Source organism: Dipodomys ordii, unplaced genomic scaffold (genome assembly GCF_000151885.1).
Source record: "Dipodomys ordii isolate 6190 unplaced genomic scaffold, Dord_2.0 Scaffold48, whole genome shotgun sequence".
In the NCBI taxonomy this organism is placed as follows: domain Eukaryota; kingdom Metazoa; phylum Chordata; class Mammalia; order Rodentia; family Heteromyidae; genus Dipodomys; species Dipodomys ordii.
Genome location: NW_012267264.1, coordinates 6228321 through 6252782, shown reverse-complemented (window position 1 = coordinate 6252782; position 24462 = coordinate 6228321). Strand labels below are relative to the sequence as shown.

Genomic DNA, 24462 nt, shown 5'->3' with positions numbered 1-24462 from the left:
TCTACATTAATTTTTTTCTATGTTGTTCAATCAAAAAAAAATCTCATGCTTGTAAGGATTTTACTACTTGAGTCACATGTCCAGGCCTTTGATTTGTATTTCTGTTTGTGAGATAGGGTTTTGCCAATCTTGTCTGGGTTGGTCACAAGTTGTTGTCCTTCAGCCTATCTAATCCCAAGTAAGGGGCCACTAAGATGCTTTGCTTACGCCTATCATTTCAAAAATAAGTAAATGATGTAGAATACTGGAATGGGATGCAGGTTGACCCATGATGATAATGAGATATACAGGACACTATGTTGAAAACGAACTTTACAATGTCTGGGGGGCGAGGGAAGAGTTGGGGTAGTGGGGAGGGAAGGGATGGTGGGGAAAAATCAAAAGAGGAGGTAACAATGCTCGATAGGAACTGTACTCATTACCTTACTCATGTAACTGTAATCCCTCCGTACACTATCTTTATAATAAATATCTATCTATCTTTCTATATATAAATAAGTAAATGAAATCCATTAGATGTGCCCACAGAAGTCTATCTAGTGACTGAAACAGCAAGGCCTAGGTAAGCAGTTCTCTGAATGAGGTTCTGATCTGATCCAGAGATAGATTTTATCTAGAACAGAAGTCCTTGTCTTGGCAAAAATATTTATTTGGCTTCTAAGCGTTGAATATATAGGAAAAGATAAGGTGATACTGAGCAGCCACACTAAGACATAGCCCTCAACGTGGTTGTAATAGTCTCAATGTCAGAAACCTAAAGGACATTCCCACATGCTCCCCATTACCATAAAATTCAGTGACCATTTGATCTCTTGCAGCAGCCAATTCTTTCCCACTTTTCTGACTCCATACTTTTCTTCATGTTTTCATATTTCTACAAGTTCCTGCCAATTCTTCCCTTTTCCACACAAAACAATTTTGCTAAACCCAGAGGACAATGAAGATGGGTTTTGTAACACTGGAATTACAGAGTTAGGAGGGAATTTCAACATTACTTTGTCAACTTATTGTCATCTATAAGGTTTGAGCCATCATATTCAATAAGGAAATTGCCACATGAGTTAACTTCTTTCATTCCAAATCTCCATCATTCCTGTGCTTTTGTGTGTGTATGCGATTTTCTACCCTGCATTTTGATTGCAGGAATTGTACTTAGGGCCTGTGTACTGCTTCTGAGCTTTTCTGCTCAAGGCTACCGCTCTACTACTTTCAGTAACAGCTCTACTTTCAGTTTTCTGGTGGTTAATTGGAGACGAGTCTCATGGACTTTCCTACCCCAGCTAACTTCAAAGTACAGCCCTCAGATCTGGCAGATCCTGAGTAGCTGGGATTACAAGCATGAGCCACCAGCCCTTGGCTAGTCCTATGAATTGTGATGTGGACACAGATGACCCTTTCATCAACTTAGCTAGCCATTGTCCAATCTTCCGCCATTGCCAGAAAAACTAGCTATCAGCCCCTGAAGCAGCCTATCCCAATGACACTCTAAACTACTTAGGAAAACAGATATCAACATTTTAAAAAATGACTCACATTATAGGTATCTGTGAAGAATGTCCATGCATTTGAAGGCAGATGGGGATAAATTACAGTTCTTGATGCCTGAGTTTAGTACAAGTAAAAAAAAAAGATGATGCTAAGTGAAATGAACCCCAAGGTATGGACACAAGAGGTCTTTCTTTGTTGCTTTTGTTTTTAATGTACTATGTGATTATTTTTTGTTTCCTTTGTATGTTCTTCCCCCTGTTGTCACTGTACTTGATTTTTTACCCTGCATCTTATATATACATTTGTCTAATTTGGGGAGGGGAAGGGAAATAACAAAATGCTGAAACAAGGACACAGGATGTCCCATTGCAACAAATTGATACCCACAAGATGCTATATTGGAAATGAACTTTACAACTTCATGGCAGGGGGAGGGGCGAAGGAGGTGAGGAAGGGAAGGGATAATGGGAGATCAACAAAGGAGATAACAATGCTTGGCAAGAAATGTACTCATTTCTTAACTCATATAACTCTAACCCCTCTGTACAGCCTCTTTTTTAAAAAGGCAAAAAAAGAGAAGAAGATTCACTCCTCTGTGGTCAGGATATATTTCAAAAAGTGTGTGTTGCGAGTCTAAATGTGCTTTATTAAAGAATGTCTCCCTAGAGTTTTATACACTTATCAGTTGGACTAGACAAATTAGACACCAGGAAATACAGCACTAATTTCTCTTTCAGTCATAGACTTGAATCAAGACCCTTTCATTTAAAAATGAAAAAAAATGAATAAAGAAGAAAATAACTGTCTCAAGGTCATTGACCTAGAGAAAAATCACTAGGGACTATTTTGTACACATTTTTCATATCAGAAATTCAAAATGTTGTTTCTGTAGACAATTGATTCAAGACTGTCTTAGGAATGAGGTCCACTTATCTCTTCAGATATATTTAAATTCTTTCTCTTATGTCATGATTTTACCATATACAAATCTCCAGTGGATATTGTCTCCCTGAAATGATTTAGATTCCCTAAATCTGGTTGAGTCAATGTACAAGCAAGTCACTAGTATGTAATAGTCACTTCAATATTTTTAAATGTTGGACATTAATTGCATAGCAAAAGTGTACTGAAGGTGGTCAAAGTTGTAGAAGGGGAGCCCTGGCAGTCAGGAGAAGATCTCGTAAAGGCTTAGATTAATCTGCTCATGTACTTGCTGTGAACTCAGTGTTGAGCTGTTGCTGTGGACCAGAATACCAAAGCAAGAAGAGCAGTGAACTGCCTCAGTCCTCCATGTTATACTACCTGTTTATAACAAGAAGACATTTATATCTATGGAAGAACCAGAGCTGTTCTAATATTACTCACAAGCCAGGGAGAAAGATAACAATAAATTTCATGATAGAGTACTAACTTCTGGATGAATTCTTTTCCTCAAAAGACTTATCATCTCATTGTTATGGAAAAGAGTAGACTGAGCCTGTTCTCATATTGCTGCTTGGTCCTCATGCATTCAGACTGGAAAGGTGAGAGTAATTCTCTAAGGCAGGCTCATATTTCAACCCAAACATCTTTAAATATTTCTTCATCATTTATTTTGAAGAGAAAAGCTAAGTGTAGACTGCCAGAGGAAGGAGCAGGAAGACAAAGGAGAGAGGTCCCTCTCTTTACTTATCAATGGGGTTGCGGTACTTATAGATTTGCTCTCCAGGCAGTTTCTTCATCTTAATGGTTCTGTATTGAGGCCAGAGGACACAAATCTACCAGTTTCTGATGAGTATTGAGTTTTTAGCTTCTTTTATGGATCCTGTGAAGGAAAGTGAGGATGTGTGAGATACAGCTTGGAAATCGAAATCAGAAAGAATGAACATCGATTTAGATTGCAGTAGATATTGGTGGATATATTTTTTTTTAAGCTCTACCAGAAGTTGGCAATGGCCAGCCTGTGGGTATATAAGGCCTGCAAAATCATTTGGGACATGAACAGGAAGACAAGTATGCTTCTTGTTGGCTGTGTGTGGCAGTATATCTGTGCTGATAATCTTTTTTTTTTTTTGCCACTTTTTTAATTTCATGCCAGAAAATAAATACAACAGGGATAGTGCCCATTTTTATAGGAACACTGAAGCTAGAAGAAATATTAGTATCTTTCATCATTAGTGTGTTGATAATCTTGTATGGACTGCAAATGATGTTATAACTATCCAACTTCCAAATCACCCTTGGCATGCATGCATGTGCATGAGTGCATACATGTGTGTGCATGCACACACACACAGATCATACCCAAGAGTTTTATATGGAAAGAAATCTAATTGTTTAATATAGGTTAGGCTCCTCTCTCCTTCATTCTTCCCCTTGTTCTTTCTTTCCTACTGTATTTTGCTGATCATAACAAAAAATGTGATTTCTTTTCTCTTCATCATCTGCATGCTATTTTCACCAACACTGATTTGGTATATGGAATTCAATATATAATCATGTCTCTAATAGTTCATATAAAGCTTTTCTACTTTCTCCTAGACCCTAATTTCTCTAACTATTCAGCTTTTTCTCCATATCCTATAGGCATATACCTCAGATAAAATATATATGCAACGTAGATGTCTAGAATACTGTCATTTGTAAGTATGAAGCCCAATTCAATTGAACATAAGCAAAAAAGAATTCATGGCTAACTAGTAAATCTGTGTTCAGTTAACAGATTCCAGGGCCAAACTCGAACTATCTTTGTCTCCCAATACTCTTTTTGTGTGCGTCACATCTCTCTACTTAACTTCTCCCTGTATATTGCCCTCCTTCTTTGTTTCTACAGAGAGGTTTTCTCTGTATGACAGAGAAGATTGCTGTCAGGTATTCCCAGTTCAGAAACCCAACCATTTCTTCTCCATCTGCAAAATGAGAGACCATCAGGCCACAAGTCCACACTGGTCAATACTACTATCAGGAGAATTGCTTTAATTAGGAGCTTGCCTGAGAATATTCTCACATCTACTGTGATAGTTTACGTGGACTATTCTAACAAAGTACCACAGACGGGGTGGGGGCCTTAAACAACTCCCCTTGTCTCGCTCCTGAAACCAAAAGTACAAGAGGAGGGTGTCAAATGGCTTGTTCCTCCTGAGGCCTCTCTCGTTGACTTGCGGGGATTTGCCTTCTTGCTATGACCTTATGAGGCCTTTATGTTTGTATTCTCTCCTCTTCTTGTCACCAGACCTTCTTAGGTCATCATATCTATTAGATCAGGACCCACCCTCGAAACTTCACTTAATTGCCTATTTTAATGCCTTATTTCCCAAAATAGTCATATTCCCAGCTACGGTTAGAACTTCCACATATCAATTTGGGGGCACTTTTCAGTTACTAACTGCCCCAGATGGGGAGAGTCGTCAGAGGTAGTATAATTGGGAGTTTCACTAAAACCACATGGAGAAAAAAAAATCCTTAAGATGGAGAATGTTATTTGACAGACAAAAAATCCAGCAGCCCTGTATTATTACATGGTTAACAAATATTTTTACTGATTTAGTTATGGGATTCTTTAGGCAGAACTACTCTTATCCTCAAATAACTTTTGAAGTATGGGAATATTGATATTATTTTTTCTTAAGCACCAAGATCTCTGATGTTAGATCCTGCCTACCCGCATGCCTGGTGCTGGGTTGGCTGAAGATCTACCTTTCTGTGTTGTGCTAGGTTATTTGCTCCTAAGACCTCAGTCCTCACGTGCTCTCTCACACACAGACAAGCTGATAAAGCAATCAGTACTACTATTCTCTCTTCTCCTAGATATAACCTTTCTCTCCAAAGGACGTAATTCCACCCAAACTCATAATCAATTGGTGAGAATTTCAGACACAACTGCATGCCAGGAAAGACCCCAGAGGAACTGTTGAATTGTTCAATGCCCTGGCCACCCACACAGCCTGACTTACTCATAAAACTCACAGCTCAGCCAGGAAATCATAAGTATCTGAATTAACTAACTCATCGCAGCAACAGCAAATGAAGATTTTTGAGAAAGTGATAGCTTATCTTTGATTTTCTTTGTTTTTCCATTGAAAGTGAGAAAGAAATAACTGTTGCTCACTGTAGCCTGTGAGCGGGAAACCCCATAAATCTTCTCCCCATTTTACGTACGTACACTGCAACTGTGGTATTTTTCCCCAAATATGTTCTTCCTGAGTCACTGTACATGTGACAGAAGAGGAGTTAATCTGAAATCTTGATAAGGTGTCTGAAAAATGTTGTTTGCTTCAAAATAGATGATAACATTTTTACAGCAGTGACCAAACCTTTTTTTTTTTTTTTTTTTAAGCTCCCATGGACTCCCTTTGAGATTACAGAACTGGGTTAAGAAAGGTTCCGAATAAATCAGGTTCTAGGATTTAGCTGGTAGGTGGTGAAAATTCCTTCTGGGGCCTTCCTATTTTGTGAGTAAATCCAATTTATGTCAAAGAGGACTCCACTGTACTATCGCTTTGATTTCTCTGTTTTGTGCGTTTTAAAATCTATTCATTTAGCCTTACATGTATACACATACACACACAAACGTGTGTGCACACAAAATCTTAGATATAGCTTAGTTTGGAGAGCTACAGAATATTTAACTCCAAGACAATCACTCTCTGCCTCCTGATGGTAGAGGGAAATACTGAACAACAAGAAAAAAATTACAAGTATTTGTTATAAAACAAAAACAAACAACTGGGTGCCAGTGGCTCATGCCTGTAACCTTATCTATTCAGGAGGCTGAGATCTGAGTATCACAGTTCAAAGCTAATCCTGACAGGAAAGTCTGTGAGACATTTATTTCCAATAAACCACCAGAAAACCAGAAGTGGTGCTGTGGCTCAAATGGTAGAGCACTAGCCTTGAGCTGAAGAGCTGAGGGACAGCACCCAGACCCAGATAGTTCAAGCCCCATAACCAACGACAAAAGAAAGAAAGAAAGAAAGAAGGAAGGAAGGAAGGAAGAAAGAAAGATAAACAATCCAAATAACTCTGCAGTATTCATTTATTTTCATGGACATCCATGACAGTATACCAACATCAATATTCAAAAATAAAACTTACTAACATGATACATTAGCTGAAGTGCATATAACTTCATATATTGCAAGTATGTAATGGATTATTCTTGGAAGGATACTATTTGTTATGACTAAGTCCCTTGAACTTCTCATTGTAGCCATAGTCATTAATAATACAATTTATTGGGACCAATACATTGTAATAGGCATTTTGTCACTTTCAATTTGACACATCCTGCTGAACATTTATTGACAATAAGCAAAAAGCATAGCTGCAGCAAACTATAAGCAATGTGAAATGCCTTTCTGTCCCTACATAAAATCCTTCATTTGTAGCTGAAGTTGTGAGTCAAAAGGAACCTATCCTGGAAAATGTGTAATTAACTGAATGATGGAGTAGCTTTGGAAGAGGTTTTACCCTTTAATGATGGGTTAGGTGTGCCCCTGTCTGGGAGAGAAGCATAGACTGTTCTATGGTGAGCCTCTCTTTAGCCCTATAATTCATTTTATCAATACCCTCTGTGACTGTTTTCTTTAAACTTCTTCTAGCACCATCTAATGGTGAAACAGAGAACTTCTTTCTTGAGTCATTTTTAACTATGGCAGTTATGCAATACCAGTGTTCAGTCATTTCACTAGCAAATGTGGAGCATTGCAAGGGGTCAGCATATCCCTGAAAGGACCAAAGCACATACTCCGTCCACATTCACTGAGAAGGCCTCTTCACAGCCCATATTGTTTCAGCTTTTGGGGGGAACATGGGTCAGAATGTACATAGTAATTGCTAACCTAAAGACTCAGAGTGAAAAGAGAAGTCAGGAGTCTTGATGGTCAGGTAGGAAGAAACCAAAGTCTAGTTCCACAGCTGCTGGATAGAGCTATTGATTCTAGGAAAGAAGCTTAACCTATTGCACCTGCTTTCCAGACTTGTACAATGAGAACAATTCTGCTGGACAATCTATCCTCATAGAGTTTTCAGGCAAATGCTTTACATAAGTATATGTGTTATAAACCTATAGAAGTCACATATAAGGTATTATTCCTGTATTATTGAAATACCCATGAACTGAGTGGCAAAGAAAAACTGAATGAGTCTTTGTTTTCCACATTGATCTATCTATATATCTAACTAACTAGTTAGCTAACTAGCTACCTATCATCTATATTGTGATCTTTCTCAATATCTACATTTGTTTTTAGAGACTTTCTAATTAAAAATAAGCAAGTAAGTAGAACTTAGAGATTAAGTATAGTCACCAAACAGAATTGGTGCTAGTTTGGGGCTTGTTTTACAGGTAATTACAGTAGAATTTAGTATTTATGGCTCGCAATTATTTTACAAATTACCCTAAATAATGGCAAGGAGAAACATTACTGTTTTACTTATCATTACACTCTGCATCAAGGGCTCTGTACATTTCATTCTTTTAACCTTGTGTAACCTTTTTATCAATGCCCTTCTTCGGTTAGTAATGGAGAAACTCTCGCCTGCATAGATAACAAGATCCACATGTAAAACATGTTGTATAAACTTGATCTGCTATACAATATTTGAAGTAAGTGTTATACACCAGAAAACAAGAAAAGAGCTGCTTAATGAAAACTGTTATATCTGGATCTGATGAGACATTGATTTTATGTATCCTTTCTATTGTTATTATTTCATCAACTAACCCAATCCTTTTAATTTTTAATGCATCAAATATTTGCACACAGACGGGGTGATGTGCATTTGCTGTGGACAGCAGATGGTTTTGTTGTATTGCTTTGTTTTGCTAGAGAACTCAACAGCAGATGAGAATTGCACTATGCCCATTCACCAACATACTCCTTCCTTTGAAGGTTATTCCTCGCCTTTCTTCTGCTACTCCCTATCTGATGTTATTCCAAACTCAAGTCTCCAAATCAACTACAAATTTTCAGACGGTAAAGAAAACCTTTAAACTAGGGTCAGATGTAGGTAGCCAGCAGAGTCAGGTTTGGGCCTACAGCAAAATAGTGACCCCTCTTTTACAGTCACAGAAAGAGCTGCCAAGCTGGTTTCCAAAGCACCCATATGACAATGTAGATTAGTAAGTATTTGTAAAGCCATCTTATGATTGAAAAGAAATGTATAATCTGGGTGTAATTAAGGGATTTTGAAAATGGTTTTTAAGCTAATAATTTCTTTGACCTGGTCACAAAGCTGCTAGAGGACAATGATAGATATAGATAGAGCCAGTTTCACCTGTGTCAGTCCTATCTTGGCCACTTAATAGCCCAGTGTCTTTGGGCAAGTCGCTTACGTTCCCTGTGGTACAGCTTTCAGTCTGTAGTTTAGGGATAATCGCGATTCTGTCCCATTGAGTAGTTAAAAGAATAGACAAAGTTAATACTAAGTGCTTGGAATAATGCAGAGTGAGCACTTCATCAATGTTAAATAATTATGATTGTCCAGTAAATATCTCCGTAAGTATTGCCTGATAATTGCTAGCTACCATTTTGTTTAATTTGGAGGAGCCATGTTTTTCAAGACGAACTGGCAAAACTAGCTCTTTTCCTTTACCTATACTTGCTTCACCTGAGATCCTGCTACAAACCACACTTGAGTTCTATTAAAGCTTCTTTTGTATCGTACCTCCCACTGTCTTTGGATAACAAATATTTAATCTTCATTGGTATGGAATGACATGGCTGTAAATCATATACACACCTGTTTTAACAGACCAGTAAAATGCCATAACTCATATAAAGGACAAATAAGAGAAAAGTAATTTATAAAAATATATTTTAATGCAGATATTTAATATTTGATACAATAAGGTGTAGTAAAATGCTCAAATTTTTTCACTCATATTTAGATTCATTATGAATGTGACAGCCATTGTAAGAGAAACTAAGGTACCACAGGTCACATTGCTTTTGTTGATGAGCTTTGTGAAAATGATGAACAATTCTTGAGAAAGTCACAAATGAAAGAAGGAAGGAAAGAAGGAGGAAAGAAGGAAGAAACAAAGAAATGGAAATAAAAATGGTCATGGAATTTAATTCCTGAAATTTTCAGTGTATATTAAAGTGAAAACTGAGTTTATACATGCAAAGTTGAGAAGAGCTCTTGTTGAAAATAATTATCCTTGAGTCCCAAGGAGACACTCAAAATTAGCATGGAAAATTACGTGCAAGTAATTTACACCTGTAGTCCTACCTGCTTAAGAGGCTGAGATCTGAAGTATTATGGCTGAAGCCAGCTTGGATGCAAAATTCCATGAGATTCCATTTCCAAAATAACCATCAAAAGCCATTGACGCTATCCTGGCTCAAGTGGAGCACAAAGGGACAAAAGGTGGTAAGTTCAAGTCTCTTTACTATAAAAAAGAGGGGGAAAAACCCATATGGTCAAGAGACAATTCACTGTTTTGCAAAGCGATATTTAACAGAGTTAACAGCCATTTCAGAAAGTACACCAGCCACGGAACTATTTAAACGGAATGCTGGACTTTCTACCTTATCACTGCATTCAATAAACCCTAGAGTTTTCCTATACAAGGCATGACTTGAATGAATGTATATGCCTCTAGTCTGTTCAATTTCAGTGGCATGTCTGATTGCTATGATATGCCAAGAGAGCCTCTTTATCCTGAAAGGCGTATCTTACTTTCTCATAAGTAGTCCTCTCATACTTGGAGCTATCATTCATTATTTTCTCTACTTCTACTCTAGGACCCTGTGCTCATCTCCTTGTGTTGCAGTACTGGTGGTCCTGTCCCCGGAGCCTATGTGGCTGGGCTGTCTGGGCCTATGCATGTCTGAGGTGCCATGATGAATGTCAGGGATGTTCACATCTATGCAGTACCTTCTTTCCCTCTCACTTCTCTTCTGGTCTTGGTGTCTCATTCCATTGCAGCTGTCTCTGTCCCGCCTGTGGCCTGACTGTCCCTATGTGTTCTCCAAAGCCCTCAAATAATCAAAAGTAAATTGCTTTCTTCAATGCGTTAGGTATCACCTTTATTTTACAGTTTTCATTTTGTATGAAATGCTCAACAATCAATATGATGCTGAAAATGTACACATTATTTAATTGGGGGGGAGGGCATAAACCCGAAGAAAAATTGAGTCTAGGGACTATAAAAACAATGTTCTAGAAGTGTTCCTACTCTTCCATGGCATCCTGTTACCTTGCATTTCTCTTGCCTTTCATTTCCTTTAGATATAGAGAAGACTCCCAGTTACTAGGCCCTCCTTACTAATTTTTCCGATCAAGGCCAGATCCAGTACATGGCTAGAGAGCTTAAATTAGCTTCACACTTAGCTCTCCACACCAAAAAATAAAAACTAGATCTCGTCTAGTCATCTAAAATGGACCACAGATCTTAAAAGGGTAAAAATTGGTGCTTTTTCTTTTTTTTTTTCTTCTGACTTTTGGGAGTTGTGATGATATGTTTAATACCACTAAGTTCTAACTGTGTCACCACTGGACCTGGCATATTTCCCTTGAGCAGAGTTCAGATACAGGGATGTATTTACCCTTCAAATAGAAAGCCATCTCTGTTTACATCCTCGTGTTCCAGATATTGCAGGAGTAGGGAAGTTTACTTTGAATCTAAATACAGAGTTGAAAAGAGGGAGAAAGATGACATGCTTAAGTAAACTGTCGCTACCCAATTTATCTTTTGTAGTGCAGGATTTTCTAATGTTTTTGTTTCTATATTTCTCCTTGCAGTCCCTGTGGGTCAGTCAACAGCCAATTTTAGACAAGTTTGGTGCTGTTTAAAGGAAAATATTTTTTCAACTCTGTTTATAATGGCTATAAAATGCAAGATTCTACCTACAAAAGGGTATTTAAAGTTTTCCAGTTATACAATTTGTTGGTAGATCTACAGATGTGCCCCACCAAGAGGAAAATGAGAAATGTGCCAGGTGCAGTCTGAGTTTATAATTAAAGGAAGTTTAACTTGTTGGATACATTTTAATAAGGTGTTTTGCTGTTTGTAAGCTATTGAAACAACATTTTAAGCTGCTAGTGGGGAAAAGCCCTTAATCATACAGAATGTGGGGCCTGCAATGAAAAGCAAAACGAGGAGGCAAAAAAAAAAAAAACCCAAAGAGACTGAAGTCAATTTTGGAAACTTTTAGTAAAAATAAATGCCCCAATGTTAACCCAGCCTCCCAGGACTAATGGATATTGTGAATTTTTAAAGTGAATCAGGAAAGGAAGGGTAGATTAAAGGGAGAGAAGCAAACACTAAATAAAGAACAATTTCTGCGAGCGATCAGCAGGAGCTGCAAGTTGAGTAGAGAAGAGTAGTTTTGAAGAAGAGTGCTGAAAAACTTGAATTGCAAATCATCTGGTGGAAAATGGTGGCCATGAACTTCAGTCACTTTTCATTCCAGACCCATGAAATTGAATGAACATTGGAAGTTCAACTTCAGTCCTAACAGAAACTTGGTGTGCTGTTTTCACTAAATAGACATACTCAGCTACCCATCACCCCACCTTGCCTTCTTTTTCCTTATAGACCAGAGTTCCAGTATTGCCAGAGTCCTGAAGCCTACTCAGGCTGTGGAACCTGACTTCAGTCATAGAGACGGAGCTGGCCATGACAGGAGAGCCTGGTGAAAATGATACTTTAAGAAAGCTGGTTTGCCAGACACTAGTAGCTCACGCCTATAATCCTAGCTACTCAGAGGCTGACCTCTCCGGATCACAGTTCAAAACTATCCTGGGCAGGGAAGTCCATGAAACTCTTATTTTCATTTAACCACCAGAAAAATCAGAAGTGGAGCTGTGGCTCCAAGTGGTAGAGTGCTAGCCTTGAGCAAAAGAGCTCAGGGACAGCACTGAGGCCCCAAGTTCAAGCCCCATTACCAAAAGAAGAAGAAAAAGGAGGGAAAAAAGCTAGGCTTTAAAATAAAATGAAATGTTTAAAATAAAATCTTTAAAATAAAATGTTCCCTTCTAATAACAGAACTAACTCTAAAATCCTTGAAGAATAATATAAAATTTTAAACAGATTTTTTTGAGAGAAAAGATTTGTAGCCAAAAGGCACTATGGAATTAGTCTTATTTAATGCACAGTAAAACTTCTGTCAAATTCTACTTTCTTTCTCATTCTTTTTTTCTCCCTTCTTTTTTCTTCCTTCCTTCCTTTTGTCCTTCTTCCTTTTCCTTCCTTCCTCCCTCCCTCCCTCCCCCCTTCCTTCCTTCCTTCCTTCCTTCCTTTTTTCCTTCCTTCCTTCCTTCCTTCTTTCCTTCCTTCCTTTCTCTTTCTTCCTTTCTGTTGATCACGGGGTTAGAACTCAGGGTCTGGGCAGTGTTCCTGAGCTCTTTTTGCTCAAGGCTATTGCTTTACCAATTTAAGCCACAGCTGCCGTTCCAGTTTTCTGGTGGTTAATTGGAGATAAGAGTCTCATATTCTTTCCTGGCCAGGCTGTCTTTGAACCCTGATCCTCAGATCTTAGCCTCCTGAGTAGGTAGAATTACAGGTGAAATTCTATTTTTTGTAAGTGTCCTTTTCCAAACTCCAGTACCACCTTTCCCACCCTACTCCTCATTGGACTCTTTGTCCACTCTTCTCTCTTACACTCACTTAGAATGTTCAAGCAGTTCTTATTGTTATTTTATCACTACCCCAAACAACACAATGAAGTCTTGGTTTCCAAATAGCTGTGCATTCTTCTTCCTTAAGCAGTGGACTAAGAAAGAAAAATCTGTCATTCAGTGTTTTTTTTTCTTGTTATTAGCACTCCTTACAAATCAAGCTTCTAAATCCTGTATCTATTTGCTAAGTCTACTCAGCCAAAAAAACAGAGTTTGAATGATTATCTTGGAGAACAAATAATGCTCACTAGACAGTTAAAGCAATGACTATGTAACCTCAACTTATTAAAATTACTGAGATGTAATTAGGTACCACAAAATTATTTTCCCCAAGATAGCTAACACATTTGAACCCAATAAATGGCAAGATATGAACCATTTCTTATCCATCATCCACCTATTCCAAGGAATCTAAGCTAAAATAGGAAGTTTAAGTCTAAAATTGCTGTACACAAACATACAAACAAGTTATATTCATTGAGAAGATGTGTTGATTGCAAAAGTATGGGTTTTATCTCTGGAAAATAATAAATAATTCTCTCCCTATCTACATAAACACATTTGGCTTAGACAGGTTGAAATCAACTTGGTAATACTGCTAAAGATGAGAGATGTTTGGTAACATTAGAATATCTACAAGAAATGGTCATTTGAACTTCATATTCTGTCTGGAAATGAAACAGGTTAACTTTAGAGGTTAAAATACAGACAAGGATAGGAAGTAATAATTCAAAATTTGATTACTTAATTAACATTTTTAAGGACAGCAATTATTTAGCTCTTTAGCTACAAAGTCCCCTCCCCCTTCGCTTCAATTAACTCAGTTAATTCTTTAGGCATTCACAAGACATAAAAGAGGTCAGATGTCCTTGGCTAATTATGTGTTTAGCTAGCTAAGGTTACCAAGTAAGACTCAGTTTGTGGAGTTCTTGCAGGGGAAGACTTACCTGTGACTTATACCCTGGTTTCCTTATAACTTATTAGATGTGGACCCTGGAACAGTGCTTCTCCGGAAAAACCCATCTTCCAGATTCCAATCATATGGTAGCTCAATTAGAGGCAAAGAACCTCAGGACAGGATGGATTGGTAATTACATGTTTGCTCAATGTCTAACCTAAAAGTCTTTCCTGACACAGTTCCATGTTCCTGGTCTATTTTTGGTACTGAGGTCTCTGGCTCTCACTAGACTTTATTTTGGCAACTGGCTGTAGTCTCTAGATCATGTGTATGCTTATTTTACCATCTGCACATGAAGAGATCCTGATGTTTTAAGTAAATTCATGCTTTAAATATAGTACATTTACTTGTAAAGAATGTAGAAGTAAAGAAGCAAATGACAGTACTGCAGTGTACATTTTACCATCCCAACATATGGTGTAAAAAAATTATAGGCTAAAATGCTCTATGAAGTTGCTATTAAAGAAAACATATATCCTTGGGTTGTTTGACTTTATCAGTGGTGGGATTTGAATTCAGGCCCTTGCATTTGTTCGGTTGACTTTCATATGGCTGGTGCTGTCCCACATACGCCTCCCATCTTGTTCCTCTTTTTGCTGTTTATTTTGGAAATGAAGTCTCCTAGATTTTTTTCTGTGTAGAGTGGCTTCAAACTTTAATCCTCAGATTTCAGCCTCCTCAGTAGCTAATGTTGCAGGTATTAGGCACTGGTGCTTGGCTAAAGAAAAATATATTCATGCATGATTTCATTTAAATAGGACCTTTAGTGTTCCTGGCTTATATTTATATTAGGATTCACCTACAATGCACTTAGAACTTAGAATCATGACTAGGAATTCTAAAAAGTTATTCATTATTCTGACCTAAATTATATCCATTTTTTGTGGTTTATTCCAAAAATTGTTCATGAAAGAAAAAAGTTGAGTATAAATAATGTGATTAACTCGTCTTCACTGTGGGTTGGCTGAGGCAGCTATGTTATTGTCATATTTATTGTACTCTATGTATTAATATTTCCTGGAAGTTGGATTTCAAATGGTTATTAATGATGATCATTAATTTGTATCAGTTTATTCATCCTGGACCTCCCTGAAGTAGTCAACATTATTCCTTTATAAACGTTTCTTTTCCTATGGAAAATTTGTGAAGAAAAGTATCAAGTGAAAATCAAACTGCCAAAAAGTAATAAAACAATCTTTCATGCTGTGTGTGTGTGTGTTTGTGTGTGTGTGTGTATGTGTCCAGTCATGTGTGTCCAGTCATGAGTTCTGAACTCTGGGCCTGGGCGCTGTCCCTCAGCTCTTCAGCTCAAGGTAAGTGCTCTACCACTTGAGCTACAGCACCACTTCCGGTTTTGTAGTGGTTTATTGGAGATAAGAGTTTCATGGACTTTCCTGCCCGGGCTGGCTTTGAACCGAGATCCTCAGATCTCAGCCTCCTGAGTAGCTAGGATTACAGGCCTGAGCCACCGGCGCCCGGCTTTTTTTTTTTTTGGCGGGGGGGTGGGGGGTGTCTGGTCATAGGGCCTGAACTCTGCGCTGTCCCTCAGCTCTTCAGCTCAAGGCTAGCACTCTACCACTTGAGCCACTTACGGCTTTTTTCTTTTTGCTTATGTGGTGCTGAGGAATCAAACCCAGGGCCTCATGCATGCAAGGAAAGCGCTCTACCACTGAGCTACCTTCCCAGCCCTAATCTTAGCTTTTATTAGGACAATGTGGAAAATGAGCAGAATTCAAGGTTCTAATGGTATTATTGTCAAAACATAGAGAAGTCCATGGGAAAGTTGTTCTCATAGAATTGTATGACTTTGACACTTCCACTGAAAAAGAACAGAAAGCAGAACATTTATGGCTTACATTTACTGGACTTTCAGTGGGCATATGATTGATGGGTTGGTTCATTGTTGGAAATTTTATACAATGACTTTCCCTTTAGAACACATCACTGTGTTGTGAATCTGGTCATTTGTATAGATCAAATTATGTCTCCATTTATATGAGGACACAGTCTGCCTCCCATTTTCTAGAACTAAATTCATGTTATTGTTTTTCCTCAGACAGATTACAATATCTAAGTACTATGCTATTTATATTTGTGGTTTAATGCATCTTCTATGTGTTAGTAGTATATCAAAGATATTCTGAAGTCATAGGGAGAAAACTGTACTCTCTATGTGTGGTTTTATGGAGAGGTAGAATACACTAGTATATTACTACCAAGTATCAATTAATTTCAGATCTTGATAGATTAATTACTAGCTCCCTCAATTATGCTATAATTATTTGCTAATGTGTATACCTTTATATGATTGATGTGTACATTGTCTCAAAGATAGTCTGGACAATACTGTTTTCCTCAAATAAAAGCAAAAATGTCTTAAAAGATTGATATATACAGATTCAAAAACTGTATTATTTAAGCTCAAATATAGAACCAAAATTGTTTAGGAAGTTTTGTCTGGGTGTTATAATATGTTGACTAACAGTGAAGTCTATGATAACTTGTATAGTTTCCAAACTGTCTCTTTTTTAGAACAGATACAGAGGAAAAGATTCAACTATTTCACTAACTTGATTAACCCCAGACATACTCCAGTTATAACATAAGACAAAATTCAACCCCAATACCGAATTTCTTTAAATAAATGAAACCAAACTCAAAGTGAACAGTGTTTTTTGGAGCTGTAATACTAAATCAGAGGAAAGTCACCAAAAACAGAGTGCATATCTTTACAGTTTACTTGTAAGTGAAAATACAATCTTTGATTTAGTCTATACATTTGTCCTTATTAGATACAGTTCCTGTTTTGTTCTTAGAGACTCATTTCAAATAGTAGATGTTCAAGTATCACATGAAAGATTTAATAGATTCACTTTGATCGAATAGTGAATTGTGGTGGCAGCCACTTCATGTTGAATATATGAAAAAGGAAGAACATTTTAGCTGTACTTTAAACTTCAATTTCTTCCTACCAAAATAACCAGAGATATATTCATTGATCATAGAGAACAATGACAACAAAAAGCTATAGCAATGTAAAGAACGAACAAACCCCATGCTGAAAGTTTTACTAAAGTTGTACAGTGTAAACCTACAGCTCACATGTGGGATATGTGGGTCACACAAGCAGGATTGGTGTTCCCGTAACATTACAACGTGGTATTCTCCCCCTCGGATTCACTCTGGATCCTTCTCTAAGAAGCTATTTTCTACAGATTGCAGCTACATGATTTCCCGATCTTCTGACTGTCAAGAAAGCAGTTGGAAGAGGAGGAAACAGTGGGGTATTTTTTTCCCTGAGCACTTCCTTGCTGAACCCTACCTTGGAAAAAATCTATGTTCCTCTACCTGTAGTATGGCTTCTGTTTAGTGGTTTCTTCCAATTCTAGGACAGTTAATTCTAGCTATGACTTCAGTTTGTAGATATGTATGCTAAATGACATTTGCTATGCATGTAAATTCTGAGGTTATGTTTATATAGCTTCAGTCTTCAGGCTAATTATTATGACTAGTAAACATCCTCAGGCAGGAATAACAATTAATGTTCTTATAAACAGCATATTTACACTCTTAATCTCAAAAGTAAAATTGTTAATTGCTAATTACAGCCTTTTATCCTCACTGGAAATTTTAGAAAAAGAAAATACTTGCTAAGTTTAGTTTCTTAATATGAAATGCAAGACAATATTCAAGCATTTCTGAAACATAATTATATTTGCACTATTACTTCCATATTAATTATTAGCTATGGGGCAAAACATTAAATCAAATATAATATAAATTTGACAGCTAATCTTTGCTAGTACAAGTGTTTGCCAGTGCTTAGTCTTTGCCTGTGGTATATATAATTATATACCACATAAAACAGGAATAATAAATAACCAAAGAAAGTATATTTAATTAATTAGAATGGTATTTTGGTCTCTAACCACAGATTGACTGGTCCACTGCTAGAATAAACATTTTCTGAAAACTATTGTTTCAGGGCTGTGTTTATTACTGGGGAAAGTTCAGAAGATTTCATGAGAATCACACTCTGGAATCTAGAAGATTCCTTGACAAATGTCACAAGCAGAGTTAAGTGTTAACTGGAAATAATAACAATGAATGTTTAGATCTCTTAGTTCTGATTCAGTCTTTCTTGTCACAAAACTTCATTCCAGTGATCAGTAACTCACTACAGAGCCAACCAGATATTATTATAACCCGTGAGAAATGGAGTTACCATGTATTTTCAACAAATAGTTCATTTTTACCTTAGATAATCAGTAAGGTTTCAGGCTCTTTAAAAGAAGTTATGAATAGTCAATAAATAAAAGTACAACACTATCCACCCTATGGTATTTCACTTCGGAATCTATTTTATAGCCAGTCTTCATATTTTGGGATGATGCTGTAAGAATCCAAGCTAGATGCTTCACTTCGTTGCTTGCTACAAACTTTAATAATAATGTGTCTGTGAGTCACAAGTCTGTTGGAAGACTATGTGTCATAAAGTCTCACCTCCTAAATTCATTCTAAACCCAGAAGCTAAATTCAGCACAGTTTGTAGATTTCTAGACTTTTTTGGAGTATGCTGAAGAGATTTGAGGAAATAAGAATAGAATACAAAATAAATGTTCTAGGTTTAGACTGGCAATTCTTAGATGGATTAATATGTCAAGTGAAAGATGTAAGAAGAGGATGACTAAAAAATTTTGGCTCTGTTAAATAGAACTAGGATATTAATGGATGATACAATTAATTATTTATGACTCAGAAGAGGCCAAGAATTGGAAACAAGAAGTTTTTCTTTGTTGTTATTTTTAATGTACTATGTGATTTCCTTTTTCATTTGTGTATTTTTTTATGGTTTATTCCCTGTTGTCACTGTATTTGATTTGGGTATCTTGGGTATTATATATACATTTATCTGAATTAGGGAAGGGAAGGAGAACAGCAAAATGGTGAGACAAAGGACAAAAAGCGAACCAATGCAACAGCAATACTCAGAAGACAATATGTTGGAAGTGATCTGTACAACTTGTGGAGAGGGGATTACAGGGGAAAAGGGAAAAGTGGAAAAATAATGAGGGAAGGTGTAACAAGTTCGGCAGGAAATGTACTGCCTCACACATGTAACTGTCACCCCTCTGTATGTCATCTTGACAATAAAATTAAATGATAAAAAATAGATAGATACAGCTTTGCTAGACTGCTTACTTCTAATCAAGAGAAATGGGAATTGTTTTAAATGTCATGAGATAACTAATGATAACATTTTTATAAATGTTTTTGTTATTTATTTTTCTAAGAATCACAAAAATAACTATCATCCAGTCTCATCCAGCTTCAGATAATACAATTGGAAGCCTGGAATTTATCAATAAATGTGTAAATAAAGAAATAAGGAACATTTATTTAGGCAATATTCATTCAATCAGTTTCAAGTTCTTGACAATTTCTTCACTAGATTCCTTCAGATTTATGCAACATGCTCCTCCCCTTGAGCTCAACCAGACAAACATGATGTAAAATTGTTTATCCTTTTGATATTTACTCCCTTACCATCTCTGATTGAGATACTAGCAGGGTGAACCCAATTTTGTCCATCTGATTTAATATCAGCTTGGCTTAGCTTCAAGTTGATTCTGTGCTTCCTGGTAGCAAGATGAAAGGAACCTTAGAATAAATTACACTGTTTTCATGTTTCTTTGGTTTTTTTTTTTCCCCCAAAGAAATCTACAACTAAGCTCTTTGGTAGAACACGTTTTTCCTAATACAACTTCTAAAATTATAACTCTTCTTATTGGGTTTTTAATTAAGGACATTTATATTTTCTTTCTGTAGCATTGAGGAAATTTAGTGCCATTTCACTGTTTTACCTTTGGTGATAAGGATAGAAGCCCAGGACTTGTCATGTTAAGAATTTGCTCTACCACTGAGCTACACTCACATCCACCATTTTAACTTTCTACTAGTTCTGAGTTCCCTGGAGAAAAGAAAAAACATACTGCAATATCTCTTTGTCATCTCTGAAACACAAAGCTATTTGAATATTTCCTTTATTATGCTGTATTAGATTTTCATTAACAGAGAACTCTTACAAATAAGTTTTGAGTTTTGAGCAAGATCACACTGTGCTAAATAATGGAGTAGAGGAGTGCATCAAACAGCTTGACTTCTGCTGACTTTTACTTAAGGGGGTGAAGCATTTTAAATTAGACAATGTTAGTATCGATGAAACATGCAGAGGAGGGGAAATAATTTAAAGGCTTCATTCCATTTAGAGAGTTAGATAAATTGATTTAAAAATAAAGCACTATTACCTGGAAATTAAAAAAAATGATTCTTGTATGGTCATGGAGAGAGTAGAAATCGGGGCAATCATTTTAGAAGGCAATTTGGTAATGGCTAACAAATTTACAATGGTAGACCTCATGACCTAAGAATTATGCCTGTTGAGAAGATAAACTTGTAAAGGAAGTACATCAAAATAAACACATAAGAGTATTCTTTACAGTGGGAAAGAAAAAGCTTACAAAAGGAATCTAGATATATAACAAAAGAGAGTATAGCTAAAGCAAATGTTCACTCATTTAGTAGAACATCCTAAGCTTCTTCAAATTGTGTATGTGCTAATTCTAAATTCAGTGATGTGAGAGATGGATTCAAAGGGAAATAAGTCAGACATAATACTATTATTATGTCTCTTTGGTATAATCTTAAAAACAGACATATACACTCTTAGGTTTGTGTAAATACATACATATATATATATATATATATATGTCAATTGATCAATTTACATATTTTTAAAAGCAGATGCAGCTGATCTATTGGGATGACCTAGATGTTAAAAGTTGATACATAACTCTTGGTTTCTTGTGGGGTGTGTTACTAGGTAATAGTGAATATGAAGGTGCTTTTCTTTTTCTCATAGATTTCTATAAAACATTTCTAACCAACTATATGCCATACTTTTACTTGACCCTATCAGGGCAGCTGTTCTTTAAGAAGTTGGTATTAATATTTTATGAAATATTTAAAGACATAGTAAGATACTAAGGTAATGAGGCATAACAAACAAGAATTTTCAGGACATCAATCTAAATTTTCATGTAGTATTTAAAGCATAAACAAGGATCAATATCCTGGCCACTTTCCTTTTAATTGATAGTGTATCTCCTTAGCTGTGTGAATGATAGGTCAACTTGGTGATGGATGGAGATGGATATTTACAATCAGCTTTCACAATTGTTTTCCTAGATCGTGGTAAAGAATACACTACAAAACAAAGCTCCTAGCTGGGTGCTGGTGGCTCATGCCTGTAATCCTAGCTACTCAGGAGGCTGAGATCTGAGGATTACGGTTCAAAGCCAGCTCGGGCAGGAATCTCCCTGAGACTCCTTTACGGTTCAAAGCCACCTCGGGCAGGAATCTCCCTGAGACTCCATCTCCAATAAACCACTAGAAAACTGGAAGTGGCGCTGTGGCTCAAGTGGTAGAGTGCTCACCTTGAACTGAGGAGCTGAGGAACAGTGCCCAGGCCCAGAGTTCAAGCCCCACGACTGACAAAAAAAACCCACAAAACAAACAAACAAAGCTTCTCTGGACATGCATTCATACTTAAATCCAAACTGGATTCAGAATGGAGGGGAAAATGGGAGTGAATTTCCCATAGACCACATAACTGAACAGAATATCCTCTAGTTTGAAGGCCATGACTGACTACCTTCTGCACTTACTTTTTATTTTAGAACTGAAACTTCCTGTGAATCCCTCTGTGTGTGCAGATCCTCGAATGCAATTACAGCCCAATAATTCCAGTCACGTGTTAAAATCACTGAAGACGTATATTTGGAAAACATGGGACTGGCGGCGTGAGCAGCTGTAAGCCATTCATTTCGAACTGTTCTAGCTGGCTGGTATCGTTCTATCTGGTATGCATTTCAGGAGACTAGAAAAAAAAATAGAAAGCAGATCTGGGAGATTGGGATGGGGGTTCAGGCTTGAATTTAGCTACTTAAAAGTTCAGTATCCCTCCTTAATAAAAAGTACCATTATTGACTTTATTCTAGACTAATTTAAATTTCTCCTGAAATAGTATAAAGATTTGAGTAAATTAGACTGTTACCTAGTAAGTTACATTAACATAAATTGAATTTAAAAGCTTAACAATGTGAGACTATAAAGTTTTAACTTCTACTTTATCCTCACCTGGCATCTCCTTAGTCTATGAACTTGGATGAATGAAATTTTTTCTATTAATTTTTTTATTGCTCTCAGCATCTAAGAATGAAGATGTCCAATATACCTCCAGGAAAGTGATTTTTAAGATGTAGGTAAATTATAGGGAAAACTAGAGCTTTTAATTTTCATATCTAAGACATAAATGAATTTTCTTCACCTAATTTTATAGTTATTAGCTAGTATTTCAGAAGTTAATAGTATGTGAAAAATCACATTCAGTTTGTGCTTATGTAGACTTCAAAAGTTAAAATACAACAATCTTTACCACCCATCAAATTAGATCAAAAGATGGCAGACTTTTGATGGAATTGTTATATTTTTGACACAAATACTATATTTTGACACAAGTGTATTTTATTTTTGATTGTATATATAATTTGCATATAGAAATATGCTATAGAAAAACAAATGTAGATTTTGGTATTATGCATAATGAAAGCCTATTTTGTTTCACTACAATACACAGTCTTTCCCAGAGTAAATTGTTTTAAGATTTTATTTTATTTACAAGAGTGAGGGGTATTATGTAGCCTCCAACAAGTGAAGGGTGTGTTTTTGTGTCTTCTTAGAGGCCTGGGCACTAATATAAATCTTCACATCTTTTCTTATAGAGGAAAATACAGAGCAGAGTTAGACATGTGGGAAAAAGGAAATTTTCAGAAAATATTTACTGTAATTTATATCACTTCTGTTGTAACCAAACTATCAATCTAAGGTTATGTATATTATGGCTATTGGACTTTTAAAAATATTTTTTTGATTTTTTAATGAAAATATATTTTTATTATTAATAAGCTTTTTCATTGTGAAAATATGGTACAGAGGGGTTACAATTACATGAGCAAGGTAATTTCTTATCAAGCATTGTTGCCGCCTTTGTTTTTCCCTTACCATCCCTGCCCTCCCATCTCCACAACTACACTCCCTCCACCCCTCCCCACCAAAGTTGTAAAGTTCGGTTTTCAGGATAGCATCTTGTACATTTCATTGTTGCAATGGATCCAGCTGTATCCCTATTTAAACAATTTGTTTTTTCCCTTCCCCTCCCCAAATTATACCAATCTCAAATACAGTGAAAACAGGGCTATCCCATGGGCCATGGGGGAGGGACATACAAAGCAACAAAAAAAAATCACATAGTACATTATAAATACATTAGAAACAATAGCAAGAAAAGAAAACCACTTGAGTCCTTATCCTGGGGTTTATTCGCCTAACATCAACTTATCCTACCTTTTCTGTTTGTCTCAGACATATACTAGATATTGCAAATAAGGGAAACCATGGGACCTATGTTTCTTTGGGCCTGGCTTACTTCACTTAATATAATTTTTTCCAAGTAGTTCCATTTCCTAACAAATGGGGCAATGTCATTCTTTCTGATGGAGGCATAGAATTCCATTGTGTATATATACCACATTTTCTTGATCCATTCATCTACTGAGGGGCATCTGGATTGCTTTCATATCTTAGCTATGGTAAATAATTCTGCAATAAACATAGTTGTTCTGGTAGTTTTAGTGTGGTCTTGTTTGTGATCATCTGGGTAAATGCCCAAAAGTGGGATTGCTGGGTCATAGGGGAGCTCTATGTGGAGTCTTTTGAGGAAACTCCATACTGCTTTCCAAAGTGGTTGAAAAAGTTTATACTCCCACCAACAATGCAGTAGTGTTCCCTTCTGTCCACATCCCCTCCAACATCTGTTATTGTTAGAGTTCTTGATTATAGCCATTCTAACTGGGGTAAGGTGGTATCTCAATGCTGTTTTGATTTGCATTTCTTTTATGACTAGGGAGGTTGAGCATTTCTTCCTGTGTCTATTGGCCATCCCTCTTTCCTCTTCAGAGAAGTTTCTCTTTAAATCTTTAGCCCACTTATTTATTGGACAGTTGTTTCTTTGAGGTTTTGTTGTTGGGGGATTTAATTTTTTGAGTTCCAGGTATATTTTAGATATGAGACCCTTGTCCATTGTATGGCTAGTGAAGATCTTCTCCCAATCAGTGGGCTTGGCTTTCTATTGATCTTGCTAGTTATTTCCTTTGCCAGGCAGAAGCTCTGCAACTTCATGCAATCCCATTTGTCCAACCTTTCTTTGATTTGTTGTATTTCTGGTCTCTATTAAGAAAATTTGGCCTGTGCCAAGGTGACCTGGGGTTTCTCCTATTCCTTCTTGTAAT

At 36.6% G+C, this 24462-nt stretch overlaps 1 protein-coding gene across 1 annotated transcript in view; it reads left to right on the top strand.

Moving 5' to 3' along the window:
* Cped1 (cadherin-like and PC-esterase domain containing 1) overlaps window positions 1-24462 on the top strand; it is a 241432-nt gene that overhangs the window by 64899 nt on the left and 152071 nt on the right. The window contains exon 5 of the mRNA XM_013019900.1: window positions 21793-21925. Within this exon, the coding sequence (XP_012875354.1) occupies window positions 21793-21925 (133 nt within the window). The remainder of the gene's footprint in view (window positions 1-21792; window positions 21926-24462) is intronic.